At 39.1% G+C, this 19,733-nt stretch overlaps 1 protein-coding gene across 1 annotated transcript in view; it reads right to left on the bottom strand.

Moving 5' to 3' along the window:
* The window catches only part of LOC121567827 (cGMP-dependent 3',5'-cyclic phosphodiesterase-like), a 50,273-nt gene that overhangs the window by 9,404 nt on the left and 21,136 nt on the right, over window positions 1-19,733 (bottom strand). The window contains exons 12-16 of the mRNA XM_045207460.1: window positions 18,533-18,684; window positions 17,923-17,986; window positions 17,465-17,546; window positions 17,178-17,352; window positions 9,447-9,559 (exon numbers count right to left, since the gene is read on the bottom strand). Coding sequence (XP_045063395.1) covers window positions 9,447-9,559; window positions 17,178-17,352; window positions 17,465-17,546; window positions 17,923-17,986; window positions 18,533-18,684 — 586 coding nt within the window. The remainder of the gene's footprint in view (window positions 1-9,446; window positions 9,560-17,177; window positions 17,353-17,464; window positions 17,547-17,922; window positions 17,987-18,532; window positions 18,685-19,733) is intronic.

Raw genomic sequence — 19,733 nt, 5'->3', positions numbered from 1 at the left:
CCACATTATTATACAGGAGAGACCAGTCAGTCAACCAAAACCACATTATTATACAGAAGAGACCAGTTAGTCAACCACATTATTATACAGGAGAGACCAGTCAGTCAACACCACATTATTATACAGGAGAGACCAGTCAGTCAACCACAACCACATTATTATACAGGAGAGACCAGTTAGTCAACCACATTATTATACAGGAGAGACCAGTCAGTCAACCACAACCACATTATTATACAGGAGAGACCAGTCAGTCAACCACAACCACATTCATATACAGGAGAGACCAGTCAGTCAACCACAACCACATTATTGTACAGAAGTGACCAGTCAGTCAACCACAACCACATTCATATACAGGAGAGACCAGTCAGTCAACCACATTATTATACAGGAGAGACCAGTCAGTCAACCACAACCACATTATTATACAGGAGAGACCAGTTAGTCAAACACAACCACATTAGTATACAGGAGAGACCAGTCAGTCAACCACAACCACATTATTATACAGGAGAGACCAGTCAGTCAACCACAACCACATTCATATACAGGAGAGACCAGTCAATCAACCACAACCACATTCTTATACAGGAGAGACCAGTCAGTAAACCACAACCAAATTATTGTACAGGAAGAGACAAGTCAGTCAACCACAACCACATTATTATACAGGAGAGACAAGTTAGTCAACCACAACCACATTATTATACAGGAGAGACCAGTTAGTCAACCACAACCACATTATTATACAGAAGAGACCAGTCAGTCAACCACAACCACATTAGTATACAGGAGAGACCAGTCAGTCAACCACAACCACAACCACATTATTATACAGAAGAGACCAGTCAGTCAACCACAACCACATTCATATACAGGAGAGACCAGTCAATCAACCACAACCACATTATTATACAGGAGAGACCAGTCAGTCAACCTTAACAAAATTATTATACAGGAAAAACAAGTCAGTCAACCACAACCACATTATTATACGAGAGACCAGTTAGTCAACCACAACCACATTCTTATACAGGAGAGACCAGTTAGTCAACCACAACCACATTCATATACAGGAGAGACCAGTCAGTCAACCACAACCACATTATTATACAGAAGAGACCAGTCAGTCAACCACAACCACATTCATATAGAGGAGAGACCAGTCAGTCAACCACAACCACATTATTGTACAGAAGTGACCAGTCAGTCAACCACAACCACATTCATATACAGGAGAGACCAGTCAGTCAACCACATTATTATACAGGAGAGACCAGTCAGTCAACCACAACCACATTATTATACAGGAGAGACCGGTTAGTCAACCAAAACACCATTATTATACATAAGAGACCAGTCAGTCAACCAAAACATCATTATTATACAGGAGAGACCAGTCAGTCAACCTCAACCACATTATTATACAGGAGAGACCAGTCAGTCAACCACAACCACATTATTATACAGGAGAGACCAGTCAGTCAACCACAACCACATTATTATACAGGAGAGACCAGTTAGTCAACTTCAACCACATTATTATACATTAGAGACCAGTCAGTCAACCACAACCACAATATTATACGAGATACCAGTTAGTCAACCACAACCACATTATTATACAGGAGAGCCCAGTTAGTCAACCACAACCACATTATTATACAGGAGAGACCAGTCAGTCAACCACATCATTATAAAGGAGAGACAGTCAGTCAACTATAACCACATTATTATACAAGGGAGACCAGTTAGTCAACCACAACGACATTATTATCCAGATGAGACCAGTCAGTCAACCACAACCACATTATTATACAGGAGAGACCTTTCAGTCAACCACATTATTATACAGGAGAGACCAGTCAGTCAACCACAACCACATTATTATACAGAAGAGACCAGTCAGTCAACCACAACCACATTATTATACAGGAGAGACCAGTTAGTCAACCACAACCACATTATTATACAGGAGAGACCAGTCAGTCTATCTCAACCACATTATTATACAGGAAAGACCAGTCAGTCAACCACAACCACATTATTATCCAGGAGAGATCAGTCAGTCAACCAAAACCACATTATTATACAGGAGAGACCAGTCAGTCAACCTCAACCACATTATTATACAGGAGAGACCAGTCAGTCAACCACAACCACATTATTATACAGGAGAGACCAGTCAGTCAACCACACCATTATAAAGGAGAGACAGTCAGTCAACTATAACCACATTATTATACAAGGGAGACCAGTTAGTCAACCACAACCACATTATTATCCAGATGAGACCAGTAAGTCAACCACAACCACATTATTATACAGGAGAGACCTTTCAGTCAACCACATTATTATACAGGAGAGACCAGTCAGTCAACCACAACCACATTATTATACAGAAGAGACCAGTCAGTCAACCACAACCACATTCATATACAGGAGAGACCAGTCAGTCAACCACAACCACATTATTGTACAGAAGTGACCAGTCAGTCAACCACAACCACATTCATATACAGGAGAGACCAGTCAGTCAACCACATTATTGTACAGGAGAGACCAGTCAGTCAACCACAACCACATTATTATACAGGAGAGACCAGTTAGTCAACCACAACCACATTAGTATACAGGAGAGACCAGTCGGTCAACCACAACCACATTATTATACAGAAGAGACCAGTCAGTCAACCACAACCACATTCATATACAGGAGAGACCAGTCAATCAACCACAACCACATTATTATACAGGAGAGACCAGTCAGTCAACCACAACCAAATTATTATACAGGAAAAACAAGTCAGTCAACCACAACCACATTATTATACGAGAGACCAGTTAGTCAACCACAACCACATTCTTATACAGGAGAGACCAGTTAGTCAACCACAACCACATTATTATACAGAAGAGACCAGTCAGTCAACCACAACCACATTATTATACAGGAGAGACCAGTCAGTCAACCACAACCACATTATTATACAGAAGAGACCAGTCAGTCAACCACAACCACATTCATATAAAGGAGAGACCAGTCAATCAAGCACAACCACATTATTATACAGGAGAGACCAGTTAGTCAACCACAACCACATTCATATACAGGAGAGACCAGTCAGTCAACCACAACCACATTATTATACAGAAGAGACCAGTCAGTCAACCACAACCACATTCATATAGAGGAGAGACCAGTCAGTCAACCACAACCACATTATTGTACAGAAGTGACCAGTCAGTCAACCACAACCACATTCATATACAGGAGAGACCAGTCAGTCAACCACATTATTATACAGGAGATACCAGTCAGTCAACCACAACCACATTATTATACAGGAGAGACCGGTTAGTCAACCACAACACCATTATTATACATAAGAGACCAGTCAGTCAACCAAAACCACATTATTATACAGGAGAGACCAGTCAGTCAACCTCAACCACATTATTATACAGGAGAGACCAGTTAGTCAACCACAACCACATTATTATACAGGAGAGACCAGTCAGTCAACCACAACCACATTATTATACAGGGAGACCAGTTAGTCAACTTCAACCACATTATTATACATTAGAGACCAGTCAGTCAACCACAACCACAATATTATACGAGAGACCAGTTAGTCAACCACAACCACATTATTATACAGGAGAGCCCAGTTAGTCAACCACAACCACATTATTATACAGGAGAGACCAGTCAGTCAACCACATCATTATAAAGGAGAGACAGTCAGTCAACTATAACCACATTATTATACAAGGGAGACCAGTTAGTCAACCACAACCACATTATTATCCAGATGAGACCAGTCAGTCAACCACAACCACATTATTATACAGGAGAGACCTTTCAGTCAACCACATTATTATACAGGAGAGACCAGTCAGTCAACCACAACCACATTTTTATACAGAAGAGACCAGTCAGTCAACCACAACCACATTATTATACAGGAGAGACCAGTTAGTCAACCACAACCACATTATTATACAGGAGAGACCAGTCAGTCTATCTCAACCACATTATTATACAGGAAAGACCAGTCAGTCAACCACAACCACATTATTATCCAGGAGAGATCAGTCAGTCAACCAAAACCACATTATTATACAGGAGAGACCAGTCAGTCAACCTCAACCACATTATTATACAGGAGAGACCAGTCAGTCAACCACAACCACATTATTATACAGGAGAGACCAGTCAGTCAACCACACCATTATAAAGGAGAGACAGTCAGTCAACTATAACCACATTATTATACAAGGGAGACCAGTTAGTCAACCACAACCACATTATTATCCAGATGAGACCAGTCAGTCAACCACAACCACATTATTATACAGGAGAGACCTTTCAGTCAACCACATTATTATACAGGAGAGACCAGTCAGTCAACCACAACCACATTATTATACAGAAGAGACCAGTCAGTCAACCACAACCACATTATTATACAGGAGAGACCAGTTAGTCAACCACAACCACATTATTATACAGGAGAGACCAGTCAGTCTATCTCAAACACATTATTATACAGGAAAGACCAGTCAGTCAACCACAACCACATTATTATACAGGAGAGATCAATCAGTCAACCACAACCACATTATTATACAGGAGAGACCGGTTAGTCAACCACAACACCATTATTATACATAAGAGACCAGTCAGTCAACCAAAACCACATTATAATACAGGAGAGACCAGTCAGTCAACCTCAACCACATTATACAGGAGAGACCAGTCAGTCAACCACAACCACATTTTTATACAGGAGAGACCAGTCAGTCAACCACATCATTATAAAGGAGAGACAGTCAGTCAACTATAACCACATTATTATACAAGGGAGACCAGTTAGTCAACCACAACCACATTATTATCCAGATGAGACCAGTCAGTCAACCACAACCACATTATTATACAGGAGAGACCTTTCAGTCAACCACATTATTATACAGGAGAGACCAGTCAGTCAACCACAACCACATTTTTATACAGAAGAGACCAGTCAGTCAACCACAACCACATTATTATACAGGAGAGACCAGTTAGTCAACCACAACCACATTATTATACAGGAGAGACCAGTCAGTCTATCTCAACCACATTATTATACAGGAAAGACCAGTCAGTCAACCACAACCACATTATTATCCAGGAGAGATCAGTCAGTCAACCAAAACCACATTATTATACAGGAGAGACCAGTCAGTCAACCTCAACCACATTATTATACAGGAGAGACCAGTCAGTCAACCACAACCACATTATTATACAGGAGAGACCAGTCAGTCAACCACACCATTATAAAGGAGAGACAGTCAGTCAACTATAACCACATTATTATACAAGGGAGACCAGTTAGTCAACCACAACCACATTATTATCCAGATGAGACCAGTCAGTCAACCACAACCACATTATTATACAGGAGAGACCTTTCAGTCAACCACATTATTATACAGGAGAGACCAGTCAGTCAACCACAACCACATTATTATACAGAAGAGACCAGTCAGTCAACCACAACCACATTATTATACAGGAGAGACCAGTTAGTCAACCACAACCACATTATTATACAGGAGAGACCAGTCAGTCTATCTCAACCACATTATTATACAGGAAAGACCAGTCAGTCAACCACGACCACATTATTATACAGGAAAGATCAGTCAGTCAACCACAACCACATTATTATACAGGAGAGACCGGTTAGTCAACCACAACACCATTATTATACATAAGAGACCAGTCAGTCAACCAAAACCACATTATTATACAGGAGAGACCAGTCAGTCAACCTCAACCACATTATACAGGAGAGACCAGTCAGTCAACCACAACCACATTATTATACAGGAGAGACCAGTCAGTCAACCACATCATTATAAAGGAGAGACAGTCAGTCAACTATAACCACATTATTATACAAGGGAGACCAGTTAGTCAACCACAACCACATTATTATCCAGATGAGACCAGTCAGTCAACCACATCCACATTATTATACAGGAGAGACCTTTCAGTCAACCACATTATTATACAGGAGAGACCAGTCAGTCAACCACAACCACATTATTATACAGAAGAGACCAGTCAGTCAACCACAACCACATTATTATACAGGAGAGACCAGTTAGTCAACCACAACCACATTATTATACAGGAGAGACCAGTCAGTCTATCTCAACCACATTATTATACAGGAAAGACCAGTCAGTCAACCACAACCACATTATTATACAGGATAGACCAGTCAGTCAACCACAACCACATTATTATACAGGAGAGACCGGTTAGTAAACCACAACACCATTATTATACATAAGAGACCAGTCAGTCAACCAAAACCACATTATTATACAGGAGAGACCAGTCAGTCAACCACAACCACATTATTATACAGGAGAGACCAGTCAGTCTACCACAACCACATTATTATACAGGAGAGACCAGTTAGTCAACTTCAACCACATTATTATACAGGAGAGACCAGTCAGTCTACCACAACCACATTATTATACAGGAGAGCCCAGTTAGTCAACCACAACCACATTATTATACAGGAGAGACCAGTCAGTCAACCACATCATTATACAGGAGAGACAGTCAGTCAACCATAACCACATTATTATACAGAATAGACCAGTCAGTCAACCACATTATTATACAGGAGAGACCAGTCAGTCTACCACAGCCACATTATTATACAGGAGAGACCAGTTAGTCAACTTCAACCACATTATTATACATTAGAGACCAGTCAGTCAACCACAACCACATTATTATACGAGAGACCAGTTAGTCAACCACAACCACATTATTATACAGGAGAGCCCAGTTAGTCAACCACAACCACATTATTATACAGGAGAGACCAGTCAGTCAACCACATCATTATACAGGAGAGACAGTCAGTCAACCATAACCACATTATTATACAGAATAGACCAGTCAGTCAACCACATTATTATACAGGAGAGACCAGTCAGTCAACCACAATCACATTATTATACAGGGGAGACCAGTCAGTCAACCACAACCACATTCATATACAGGAAAGCCCAGTCAGTCAACCACATTATTATACAGGAGAGACCAGTCAGTCAACCACAACCACATTATTATACAAGGGAGACCAGTTAGTCAACCACAACCACATTATTATCCAAAAGAGTCCAGTCAGTCAACCACAACCAAATGATTATACAGGAGAGACCTCTTAGTCAACCACATTATTATCAGAAGAGACCAGTCAGTCAACCACAACCAGATTATTATACAGGAGAGACCAGTTAGTCAACCTCAACCACATTATTATACAGGAGAGACCAGTTAGTCAACTACAACCACATTCAAATACAGGAGAGACCAGTCAGTCAACCACATTATTATACAGGAGAGACCAGTCAGTCAACCACAACCACATTATTATACAGGGGAAACCAGTTAGTCAACCACAACCACATTATTATACAGGAGAGACCAGTTAGTCAACCTCAACCACATTATTATACAGGAGAGACCAGTTAGTCAACCTCAACCACATTATTATACAGGAGAGACCAGTTAGTCAACTACAACCACATTCAAATACAGGAGAGACCAGTCAGTCAACCACATTATTATACAGGAGAGACCAGTCAGTCAACCACAACCACATTATTATACAGGGGAAACCAGTTAGTCAACCACAACCACATTATTATACTGAAGAGACCAGTTAGTCAACCACAGCCACATTATTATACAGGAGAGACCGCTTAGTCAACAACAACCACATTATTATACAGGAGAGACAAGTCAGTCAACCACAACACATTATTATACAGGAGAGACCAGTCAGTCAACCACATCATTATACAGGAGAGACAGTCAGTCAACCATAACCACATTATTATACAGAATAGACCAGTCAGTCAACCACATTATTATACAGGAGAGACCAGTCAGTCAACCACAATCACATTATTATACAAGGGAGACCAGTCAGTCAACCACAACCACATTATTATACAGACGAGACCAGTCAGATAACCACAATCAGATTATTATACAGGAGAGACCAGTTAGTCAACCTCAACCACATTATTATACAGGAGAGACCAGTTAGTCAACTACAACCACATTCAAATACAGGAGAGACCAGTCAGTCAACCAAATTATTATACAGGAGAGACCAGTCAGTCAACCACAACCACATTATTGTACAGGGGAAACCAGTTAGTCAACCACAACCACATTCATATACAGGAGAGACAAGTCAGTCAACCACAGCCACATTATTATACAGGAGAGACCGCTTAGTCAACAACAACCACATTATTATACAGGAGAGACAAGTCAGTCAACCACAACCACATTATTATACAGGGGAAACCAGTTAGTCAACCACAACCACATTATTATACAGGAGAGACCAGTTAGTCAACCTCAACCACATTATTATACAGGAGAGACCAGTTAGTCAACCTCAACCACATTATTATACAGGAGAGACCAGTTAGTCAACTACAACCACATTCAAATACAGGAGAGACCAGTCAGTCAACCACATTATTATACAGGAGAGACCAGTTAGTCAACCACAACCACATTCATATACAGGAGAGACAAGTCAGTCAACCACAGCCACATTATTATACAGGAGAGACCGCTTAGTCAACAACAACCACATTATTATACAGGAGAGACAAGTCAGTCAACCACAACACATTATTATACAGGAGAGACCAGTCAGTCAACCACATCATTATACAGGAGAGACAGTCAGTCAACCATAACCACATTATTATACAGAATAGACCAGTCAGTCAACCACATTATTATACAGGAGAGACCAGTCAGTCAACCACAATCACATTATTATACAGGAGACACCGCTTAGTCAACAACAACCACATTAGTATACAGGAGAGACCAGTCAGTCAACCACAACCACATTATTATACAGGAGAGACCAGTCAGTCAACCACAACCACATTATTACACAGGAGAGACAAGTCAGTCAACCACAACACATTATTATACAGGAGAGACCAGTCAGTCAACAACAACCACATTATTATACAGGAGAGACCAGTCAGTCAACAACAACCACATTATTATACAGGAGAGACCAGTCAGTCAACCATAACACATTATTATACAGGAGAGACCAGTCAGTCAACCACAACCACATTATTATACAGGAGAGACCAGTCAGATAACCACAAACACATTATTATACAGGAGAGACCAGTCAGTCCACAACCACATTATTATACAGAAGAGCAGTCAACCACAACTAAATCCATACCACATCAATAGGGCACTAAACATCCTACTGTTTACAACACACTGTGTGACTACGTCATGACTAGAGGATCAGATATCAGGGGTTCTTGTGTAGCTTTGGGTGATGTGTCTGACTCACATGTGCAATGCTGATTCCACAGTAGATTGAGAAAGCAGTGGCCAGGTCCTCATCGAAGCGGTTAAACCACGGTCCATTAGTCTTATTGACCAACTCAGCCACCCCAATCACTTCTGAGAGACAGAGAGAGAGAGAGAGAGAGAGAGAGAGAGAGAGAGAGAGAGAGAGAGAGAGAGAGAGAGAGAGAGAGAGAGAGAGAGAGAGAGAGAGAGAGAGTGAGAGGGGAAGGGGAGAGAGAGAGAGAGTCACGGAGAAAGAGAAAGAGAGAGTGAGAGAGAGAGACAGAGGGAGAGAGAGAGAGAGAGAGAGAGAGAGAGAGAGAGGAGAGAGAGAGAGAGAGAGTCACAGAGAAAGAGAAAGAGAGAGAGAGAGAGAGAGAGAGAGAGAGAGAGATGAGAAATGGAGCAGCATAGGCGGTGCTGTGTATTGAATTGTTTACTCCAGTGTATTGTTAGTTTAGTTGTTAACAACAGTAGTGTTAGTTTAGTTGTTAACTCCAGTGTAGTGTTAGTTTAGTTGTTAACTCCAGTGTAGTGTTAGTTTAGTTGTTAACTCCAGTGTAGTGTTAGTTTAGTTGTTAACACCAGTAGTGTTAGTTTAGTTGTTTACTCCAGTGTAGTGTTAGTTTAGTTGTTAACTCCAGTGTAGTGTTAGTTTAGTTGTTTACTCCAGTGTAGTGTTAGTTTAGTTCTTAACTCCAGTGTAGTGTTAGTTTAGTTGTTAACTCCAGTGTAGTGTTAGTTTAGTTGTTAACACCAGTAGTGTTAGTTTAGTTGTTAACTCCAGTGTAGTGTTAGTTTAGTTGTTAACTCCAGTGTAGTGTTAGTTTAGTTGTTAACACCAGTATTGTTAGTTTAGTTGTTAACACCAGTAGTGTTAGTTTAGTTGTTAACTCCAGTGTAGTGTTAGTTTAGTTGTTTACTCCAGTGTAGTGTTAGTTTAGTTGTTAACTCCAGTGTAGTGTTAGTTTAGTTGTTTACTCCAGTGTAGTGTTAGTTTAGTTCTTAACTCCAGTGTAGTGTTAGTTTAGTTGTTAACTCCAGTGTAGTGTTAGTTTAGTTGTTAACAACAGTAGTGTTAGTTTAGTTGTTAACTCCAGTAGTGTTAGTTTAGTTGTTTACTCCAGTAGTGTTAGTTTAGTTGTTTACTCCAGTAGTGTTAGTTTAGTTGTTAACAACAGTAGTGTTAGTTTAGTTGTTAACTCCAGTAGTGTTAGTTTAGTTGTTTACTCCAGTGTAGTGTTAGTTTAGTTGTTTACTCCAGTGTAGTGTTAGTTTAGTTCTTAACTCCAGTAGTGTTAGTTTAGTTGTTAACTCCAGTGTAGTGTTAGTTTAGTTGTTAACTCCAGTGTATTGTTAGTTTAGTTGTTAACAACAGTAGTGTTAGTTTAGTTGTTAACTCCAGTAGTGTTAGTTTAGTTGTTAACTCCAGTGTAGTGTTAGTTTAGTTGTTTACTCCAGTGTAGTGTTAGTTTAGTTGTTAACTCCAGTGTAGTGTTAGTTTAGTTGTTAACTCCAGTGTAGTGTTAGTTTAGTTGTTAACACCAGTAGTGTTAGTTTAGTTGTTAACTCCAGTGTAGTGTTAGTTTAGTTGTTAACTCCAGTGTAGTGTTAGTTTAGTTGTTAACACCAGTATTGTTAGTTTAGTTGTTAACACCAGTAGTGTTAGTTTAGTTGTTAACTCCAGTGTAGTGTTAGTTTAGTTGTTTACTCCAGTGTAGTGTTAGTTTAGTTGTTAACTCCAGTGTAGTGTTAGTTTAGTTGTTTACTCCAGTGTAGTGTTAGTTTAGTTCTTAACTCCAGTGTAGTGTTAGTTTAGTTGTTAACTCCAGTGTAGTGTTAGTTTAGTTGTTAACAACAGTAGTGTTAGTTTAGTTGTTAACTCCAGTAGTGTTAGTTTAGTTGTTTACTCCAGTAGTGTTAGTTTAGTTGTTTACTCCAGTAGTGTTAGTTTAGTTGTTAACAACAGTAGTGTTAGTTTAGTTGTTAACTCCAGTAGTGTTAGTTTAGTTGTTTACTCCAGTGTAGTGTTAGTTTAGTTGTTTACTCCAGTGTAGTGTTAGTTTAGTTCTTAACTCCAGTAGTGTTAGTTTAGTTGTTAACTCCAGTGTAGTGTTAGTTTAGTTGTTAACTCCAGTGTAGTGTTAGTTTAGTTGTTAACTCCAGTAGTGTTAGTTTAGTTGTTAACTCCAGTAGTGTTAGTTTAGTTGTTAACTCCAGTGTAGTGTTAGTTTAGTTGTTAACTCCAGTAGTGTTAGTTTAGTTGTTAACTCCAGTGTAGTGTTAGTTTAGTTGTTAACTCCAGTGTAGTGTTAGTTTAGTTGTTAACTCCAGTGTAGTGTTAGTTTAGTTGTTAACTCCAGTAGTGTTAGTTTAGTTGTTAACTCCAGTGTAGTGTTAGTTTAGTTGTTAACTCCAGTGTAGTGTTAGTTTAGTTGTTAACTCCAGTAGTGTTAGTTTAGTTGTTAACTCCAGTGTAGTGTTAGTTTAGTTGTTAACTCCAGTGTATTGTTAGTTTAGTTGTTAACACCAGTATTGTTAGTTTAGTTGTTAACTCCAGTAGTGTTAGTTTAGTTGTTAACTCCAGTGTAGTGTTAGTTTAGTTGTTAACTCCAGTGTAGTGTTAGTTTAGTTGTTAACTCCAGTGTAGTGTTAGTTTAGTTGTTAACAACAGTAGTGTTAGTTTAGTTGTTAACACCAGTGTAGTGTTAGTTTAGTTGTTAACTCCAGTAGTGTTAGTTTAGTTCTTAACTCCAGTGTAGTGTTAGTTTAGTTGTTAACTCCAGTGTAGTGTTAGTTTAGTTGTTAACTCCAGTGTATTGTTAGTTTAGTTGTTAACACCAGTATTGTTAGTTTAGTTGTTAACTCCAGTAGTGTTAGTTTAGTTGTTTACTCCAGTGTAGTGTTAGTTTAGTTGTTAACTCCAGTGTAGTGTTAGTTTAGTTGTTAACTCCAGTGTAGTGTTAGTTTAGTTGTTAACAACAGTAGTGTTAGTTTAGTTGTTAACACCAGTGTAGTGTTAGTTTAGTTCTTAACTCCAGTGTAGTGTTAGTTTAGTTGTTTACTCCAGTGTAGTGTTAGTTTAGTTCTTAACTCCAGTGTAGTGTTAGTTTAGTTCTTAACTCCAGTGTAGTGTTAGTTTAGTTGTTAACAACAGTGTTGTTAGTCGTGTTTCTCAGTAGTGTTAGTTTAGTTGTTAACTCCAGTGTAGTGTTAGTTTAGTTGTTTACTCCAGTGTAGTGTTAGTTTAGTTGTTAACACCAGTAGTGTTAGTTTAGTTGTTAACTCCAGTGTAGTGTTAGTTTAGTTCTTAACTCCAGTGTAGTGTTAGTTTAGTTCTTAACTCCAGTGTAGTGTTAGTTTAGTTGTTAACAACAGTAGTGTTAGTTTAGTTGTTAACTCCAGTGTAGTGTTAGTTTAGTTGTTTACTCCAGTGTAGTGTTAGTTTAGTTGTTTACTCCAGTGTAGTGTTAGTTTAGTTGTTTACTCCAGTGTAGTGTTAGTTTAGTTGTTAACTCCAGTGTAGTGTTAGTTTAGTTGTTTACTCCATTGTAGTGTTAGTTTAGTTGTTTACTCCAGTGTAGTGTTAGTTTAGTTGTTTACTCCAGTGTAGTGTTAGTTTAGTTGTTTACTCCAGTGTAGTGTTAGTTTAGTTGTTAACTCCAGTGTAGTGTTAGTTTAGTTGTTTACTCCAGTGTAGTGTTAGTTTAGTTGTTTACTCCAGTGTAGTGTTAGTTTAGTTGTTAACTCCAGTGTAGTGTTAGTTTAGTTGTTTACTCCAGTGTAGTGTTAGTTTAGTTGTTTACTCCAGTGTAGTGTTAGTTTAGTTGTTTACTCCAGTGTAGTGTTAGTTTAGTTGTTAACTCCAGTGTAGTGTTAGTTTAGTTGTTTACTCCAGTGTAGTGTTAGTTTAGTTGTTTACTCCAGTGTAGTGTTAGTTTAGTTGTTTACTCCAGTGTAGTGTTAGTTTAATTGTTTACTCCAGTGTAGTGTTAGTTTAGTTGTTAACTCCAGTGTAGTGTTAGTTTAGTTGTTTACTCCAGTGTAGTGTTAGTTTAGTTGTTAACTCCAGTGTAGTGTTAGTTTAGTTGTTTACTCCAGTGTAGTGTTAGTTTAGTTGTTAACTCCAGTGTAGTGTTAGTTTAGTTGTTTACTCCAGTGTAGTGTTAGTTTAGTTGTTTACTCCAGTGTAGTGTTAGTTTAGTTGTTTACTCCAGTGTAGTGTTAGTTTAGTTGTTTACTCCAGTGTAGTGTTAGTTTAGTTGTTAACTCCAGTGTAGTGTTAGTTTAGTTGTTTACTCCAGTGTAGTGTTAGTTTAGTTGTTAACTCCAGTGTAGTGTTAGTTTAGTTGTTTACTCCAGTGTAGTGTTAGTTTAGTTGTTTACTCCCAGTGTAGTGTTAGTTTAGTTGTTTACTCCAGTGTAGTGTTAGTTTAGTTGTTTACTCCAGTGTAGTGTTAGTTTAGTTGTTAACTCCAGTGTAGTGTTAGTTTAGTTGTTAACTCCAGTAGTGTTATTTTATTTGTTTACTCCAGTGTAGTGTTAGTTTAGTTGTTTACTCCAGTGTAGTGTTAGTTTAGTTCTTAACTCCAGTGTAGTGTTAGTTTAGTTGTTTACTCCAGTGTAGTGTTAGTTTAGTTGTTTACTCCAGTGTAGTGTTAGTTTAGTTCTTAACTCCAGTGTAGTGTTAGTTTAGTTGTTTACTCCAGTGTAGTGTTAGTTTAGTTCTTAACTCCAGTGTAGTGTTAGTTTAGTTCTTAACTCCAGTGTAGTGTTAGTTTAGTTGTTAACAACAGTAGTGTTAGTTTAGTTGTTAACTCCAGTGTAGTGTTAGTTTAGTTGTTTACTCCAGTGTAGTGTTAGTTTAGTTGTTTACTCCAGTGTAGTGTTAGTTTAGTTGTTTACTCCAGTGTAGTGTTAGTTTAGTTGTTAACTCCAGTGTAGTGTTAGTTTAGTTGTTTACTCCAGTGTAGTGTTAGTTTAGTTGTTTACTCCAGTGTAGTGTTAGTTTAGTTGTTAACTCCAGTGTAGTGTTAGTTTAGTTGTTTACTCCAGTGTAGTGTTAGTTTAGTTGTTTACTCCAGTGTAGTGTTAGTTTAGTTGTTAACTCCAGTGTAGTGTTAGTTTAGTTGTTTACTCCAGTGTAGTGTTAGTTTAGTTGTTTACTCCAGTGTAGTGTTAGTTTAGTTGTTTACTCCAGTGTAGTGTTAGTTTAGTTGTTAACTCCAGTGTAGTGTTAGTTTAGTTGTTTACTCCAGTGTAGTGTTAGTTTAGTTGTTTACTCCAGTGTAGTGTTAGTTTAGTTGTTTACTCCAGTGTAGTGTTAGTTTAATTGTTTACTCCAGTGTAGTGTTAGTTTAGTTGTTAACTCCAGTGTAGTGTTAGTTTAGTTGTTTACTCCAGTGTAGTGTTAGTTTAGTTGTTAACTCCAGTGTAGTGTTAGTTTAGTTGTTTACTCCAGTGTAGTGTTAGTTTAGTTGTTAACTCCAGTGTAGTGTTAGTTTAGTTGTTTACTCCAGTGTAGTGTTAGTTTAGTTGTTTACTCCAGTGTAGTGTTAGTTTAGTTGTTTACTCCAGTGTAGTGTTAGTTTAGTTGTTTACTCCAGTGTAGTGTTAGTTTAGTTGTTAACTCCAGTGTAGTGTTAGTTTAGTTGTTTACTCCAGTGTAGTGTTAGTTTAGTTGTTAACTCCAGTGTAGTGTTAGTTTAGTTGTTTACTCCAGTGTAGTGTTAGTTTAGTTGTTTACTCCAGTGTAGTGTTAGTTTAGTTGTTTACTCCAGTGTAGTGTTAGTTTAGTTGTTTACTCCAGTGTAGTGTTAGTTTAGTTGTTAACTCCAGTGTAGTGTTAGTTTAGTTGTTAACTCCAGTAGTGTTATTTTATTTGTTTACTCCAGTGTAGTGTTAGTTTAGTTGTTTACTCCAGTGTAGTGTTAGTTTAGTTCTTAACTCCAGTGTAGTGTTAGTTTAGTTGTTTACTCCAGTGTAGTGTTAGTTTAGTTGTTTACTCCAGTGTAGTGTTAGTTTAGTTCTTAACTCCAGTGTAGTGTTAGTTTAGTTGTTTACTCCAGTGTAGTGTTAGTTTAGTTCTTAACTCCAGTGTAGTGTTAGTTTAGTTCTTAACTCCAGTGTAGTGTTAGTTTAGTTGTTAACAACAGTAGTGTTAGTTTAGTTGTTAACTCCAGTGTAGTGTTAGTTTAGTTGTTTACTCCAGTGTAGTGTTAGTTTAGTTGTTTACTCCAGTGTAGTGTTAGTTTAGTTGTTTACTCCAGTGTAGTGTTAGTTTAGTTGTTAACTCCAGTGTAGTGTTAGTTTAGTTGTTTACTCCAGTGTAGTGTTAGTTTAGTTGTTTACTCCAGTGTAGTGTTAGTTTAGTTGTTTACTCCAGTGTAGTGTTAGTTTAGTTGTTTACTCCAGTGTAGTGTTAGTTTAGTTGTTAACTCCAGTGTAGTGTTAGTTTAGTTGTTTACTCCAGTGTAGTGTTAGTTTAGTTGTTTACTCCAGTGTAGTGTTAGTTTAGTTGTTAACTCCAGTGTAGTGTTAGTTTAGTTGTTTACTCCAGTGTAGTGTTAGTTTAGTTGTTTACTCCAGTGTAGTGTTAGTTTAGTTGTTTACTCCAGTGTAGTGTTAGTTTAGTTGTTAACTCCAGTGTAGTGTTAGTTTAGTTGTTTACTCCAGTGTAGTGTTAGTTTAGTTGTTTACTCCAGTGTAGTGTTAGTTTAGTTGTTTACTCCAGTGTAGTGTTAGTTTAGTTGTTTACTCCAGTGTAGTGTTAGTTTAGTTGTTAACTCCAGTGTAGTGTTAGTTTAGTTGTTTACTCCAGTGTAGTGTTAGTTTAGTTGTTAACTCCAGTGTAGTGTTAGTTTAGTTGTTTACTCCAGTGTAGTGTTAGTTTAGTTGTTAACTCCAGTGTAGTGTTAGTTTAGTTGTTTACTCCAGTGTAGTGTTAGTTTAGTTGTTTACTCCAGTGTAGTGTTAGTTTAGTTGTTTACTCCAGTGTAGTGTTAGTTTAGTTGTTTACTCCAGTGTAGTGTTAGTTTAGTTGTTAACTCCAGTGTAGTGTTAGTTTAGTTGTTTACTCCAGTGTAGTGTTAGTTTAGTTGTTAACTCCAGTGTAGTGTTAGTTTAGTTGTTTACTCCAGTGTAGTGTTAGTTTAGTTGTTTACTCCAGTGTAGTGTTAGTTTAGTTGTTTACTCCAGTGTAGTGTTAGTTTAGTTGTTTACTCCAGTGTAGTGTTAGTTTAGTTGTTAACTCCAGTGTAGTGTTAGTTTAGTTGTTAACTCCAGTAGTGTTATTTTATTTGTTTACTCCAGTGTAGTGTTAGTTTAGTTGTTTACTCCAGTGTAGTGTTAGTTTAGTTCTTAACTCCAGTGTAGTGTTAGTTTAGTTGTTTACTCCAGTGTAGTGTTAGTTTAGTTGTTTACTCCAGTGTAGTGTTAGTTTAGTTCTTAACTCCAGTGTAGTGTTAGTTTAGTTGTTTACTCCAGTGTAGTGTTAGTTTAGTTCTTAACTCCAGTGTAGTGTTAGTTTAGTTGTTAACAACAGTAGTGTTAGTTTAGTTGTTAACTCCAGTAGTGTTAGTTTAGTTGTTAACTCCAGTGTAGTGTTAGTTTAGTTGTTAACTCCAGTGTAGTGTTAGTTTAGTTGTTAACTCCAGTGTAGTGTTAGTTTAGTTGTTAACTCCAGTAGTGTTAGTTTAGTTGTTAACACCAGTATTGTTAGTTTAGTTCTCACCATTGTTCTCGTCCTTGATGGGGAAGCAGAGGATGTTGCGTGTTCTGAAGCCGGTGCTGTCGTCCACTCCTCGGTAGAACAGAGGGTGGGAGTACGCATCCTTAATGTTCAGTATCTGCCCTGTCATGGCTACGTGACCCGCTATGCCCTGGTCCGCAGGGATACGGAACTCCTTCTGCACACACCCACAGACTATCTTTACAATCTTCGTCGTCATCATCATCATCATCATTATAATCTTTGTAATCATCATCATCAAGCAGAGAAGTTCTAGACATGTGTTCTACCTCATCATCACTGACCACGCCCCCATCAAACACCTTTGCAACCAGCTCATGGCTGACTTGATCCAGTAGGAACACAGAACAACTAGAGAGAGAGAGAGAGAGAGAGAGAGAGAGAGAGAGAGAGAGAGAGAGAGAGAGAGAGAGAGAGAGAGAGAGAGAGAGAGAGACAGAGACAGAGACAGAGACAGAGACAGAGACAGAGACAGAGACAGAGACAGAGACAGAGACAGAGACAGAGAGAGAGAGAGAGAGAGAAAGAGAAAGAGAGAGAGAGAGAGAGAGAGAGAGAGAGAGAGAGAGAGAGAGAGAGAGAGAGAGAGAGAGAGAGAGAGAGAGAGAGAGAGCGAGAGAGAGAGAGAGAATTAGTATTCTATTCTATTTTCCTCTGCATTAGTTATTCTGGAAAGCATTTTAGCTGTACTTTCAGGGTTCAGGGTTCAGGGTCATCAAGAACTCACATCTCTGCATCACTGAGGTTCCTGGCCTCAACTATAATCTCTTGCAACAGCACCGACACATCATCTACAGCGAGAGAGAGAGAGAGAGAGAGAGAGAGAGAGAGAGAGAGAGAGAGAGAGAGAGAGAGAGAGAGAGAGAGAGAGAGAGAGAGCACAGGGTGTAGATGGATGGATAAGCAGGCAAAGGAGTGTTGTATTATCAGTCTGTAGGGATTCAATCTGAGCCAGAGGAGAGAAGAGAAGAGAAGAGAAGAGAAGAGAAGAGAAGAGAAGAGAAGAGAAGAGAAGAGAAGAGAAGAGAAGAGAAGAGAAGAGAAGAGAAGAGAAGAGAAGAGAAGAGAAGAGAAGAGACGAGAAGAGAAGAGAAGAGAAGAGAAGAGAAGAGAAGAGAAGAGACGAGAAGAGAAGAGAAGAGAAGAGAAGAGAAGAGAAGAGAAGAGAAGAGACGAGAAGAGAAGAGAAGAGAAGAGAAGAGAAGAGAAGAGAAGAGAAGAGACGAGAAGAGAAGAGAAGAGAAGAGAAGAGAAGAGAAGAGAAGAGAAGAGAAGAGAAGAGAAGAGAAGAGAAGAGAAGAGAAGAGAAGAGAAGAGAAGAAGGGTGGATAACTCACCCAGATGTGTGAAGAGATTCTTGGCCACCTGTAACAGCGCCTGGCACTCCACTTTGAGTTTCTGTTCTTTCTGGAAGGCCAGTGTGGAGGTGAGGACCGTGGAGGTGTAACAGAAGCAGTGCTGGATCTTATGTTCATCCGCCTCTGTGTGTCTGCACATAGAGAACACATTTGTATCTAAAATGAAACATTAAATGTGGAGGAAAGTAGACTGATCAATAGAATAAACAGGTGCATTAAATATGTGTTTAAACAGGCCCAGATGAATAGACTGAAGGCCTCTGCTGTTACATTAATATCAGTTACATATCTCTGCCTGCAGATGGCGCCGCCTCACCACTCTGATCACTATAGAGGAGAGACCAGCAGAACGTCAATACAAGGGGAAAACTGTGGTCATTCTAGACTAGAGGACTTGATTATGAAGGAGTTATTTTCAGGTCAGGTCACATAACCAGGAATCATTTTTCCTGGTTATGTGACCTGACCTGAAAATAACTCCTTCATAATCAAGTCCTCTAGTCTAGAATGACCACAGTTTTTCCCCTTATTCCCTCATCCCTCAATCACCACCCTGGAGAAACTCAACCTCTGAGTCTGGGCTGTTTCTGACAGTAGGCTGGAGCTAGGCCCTGATTGGCTTGTTGACACACAAAGAACCAGTAGGCTATCTTGGCTGCAGGTTCCTCTAAGCCTGGAAGCATCAGATATCTGTCCGGCAGAACATACGGCATGTGATATGTGATAGGAGGATTGAACCGGGAAGGAGGAGTGAGAGGGAGCGGGTGGAATGAGAGACAGATGGAGAGAGTGTAATAGAGGTGGAGAGGGAGGAGTGTGAGTGATAGATATATTTAGAGGAAAGAGGAGAGAGTGAGAGAGAGAGAGAGAGGAAGTGGAGTAGAATTGGGGTTGTTGCCTGACAACTGACGTGAAAGAGGGATGGAGGGACAGAGGGATGGAGGGGGATGGAAAAATGGACTCTGAATTAGGACAGGTTAAATTCAAGGAAAATAGTGCTATTGGATTTTTACTGTCTCCATTCTCTCCTACTAACCAGGGATGGATTCAGACCTGGGACACCAGGTGAGTGAACCCTCCAGCCAATCGGCGACATGAACAAATCAATGAACTAGCAGGGAGAAAAGGAAAGCTTCAGTATTTCAGCCCTTGAGGGCCGTTAATGATTAGCCGCGGCCTA

Source organism: Coregonus clupeaformis, chromosome 25, assembly GCF_020615455.1.
Source record: "Coregonus clupeaformis isolate EN_2021a chromosome 25, ASM2061545v1, whole genome shotgun sequence".
In the NCBI taxonomy this organism is placed as follows: Eukaryota; Metazoa; Chordata; class Actinopteri; order Salmoniformes; family Salmonidae; genus Coregonus; species Coregonus clupeaformis.
The sequence above is the reverse complement of the archived record's forward strand: the minus strand, read 5'-3'. Positions and strand labels throughout refer to the sequence as shown.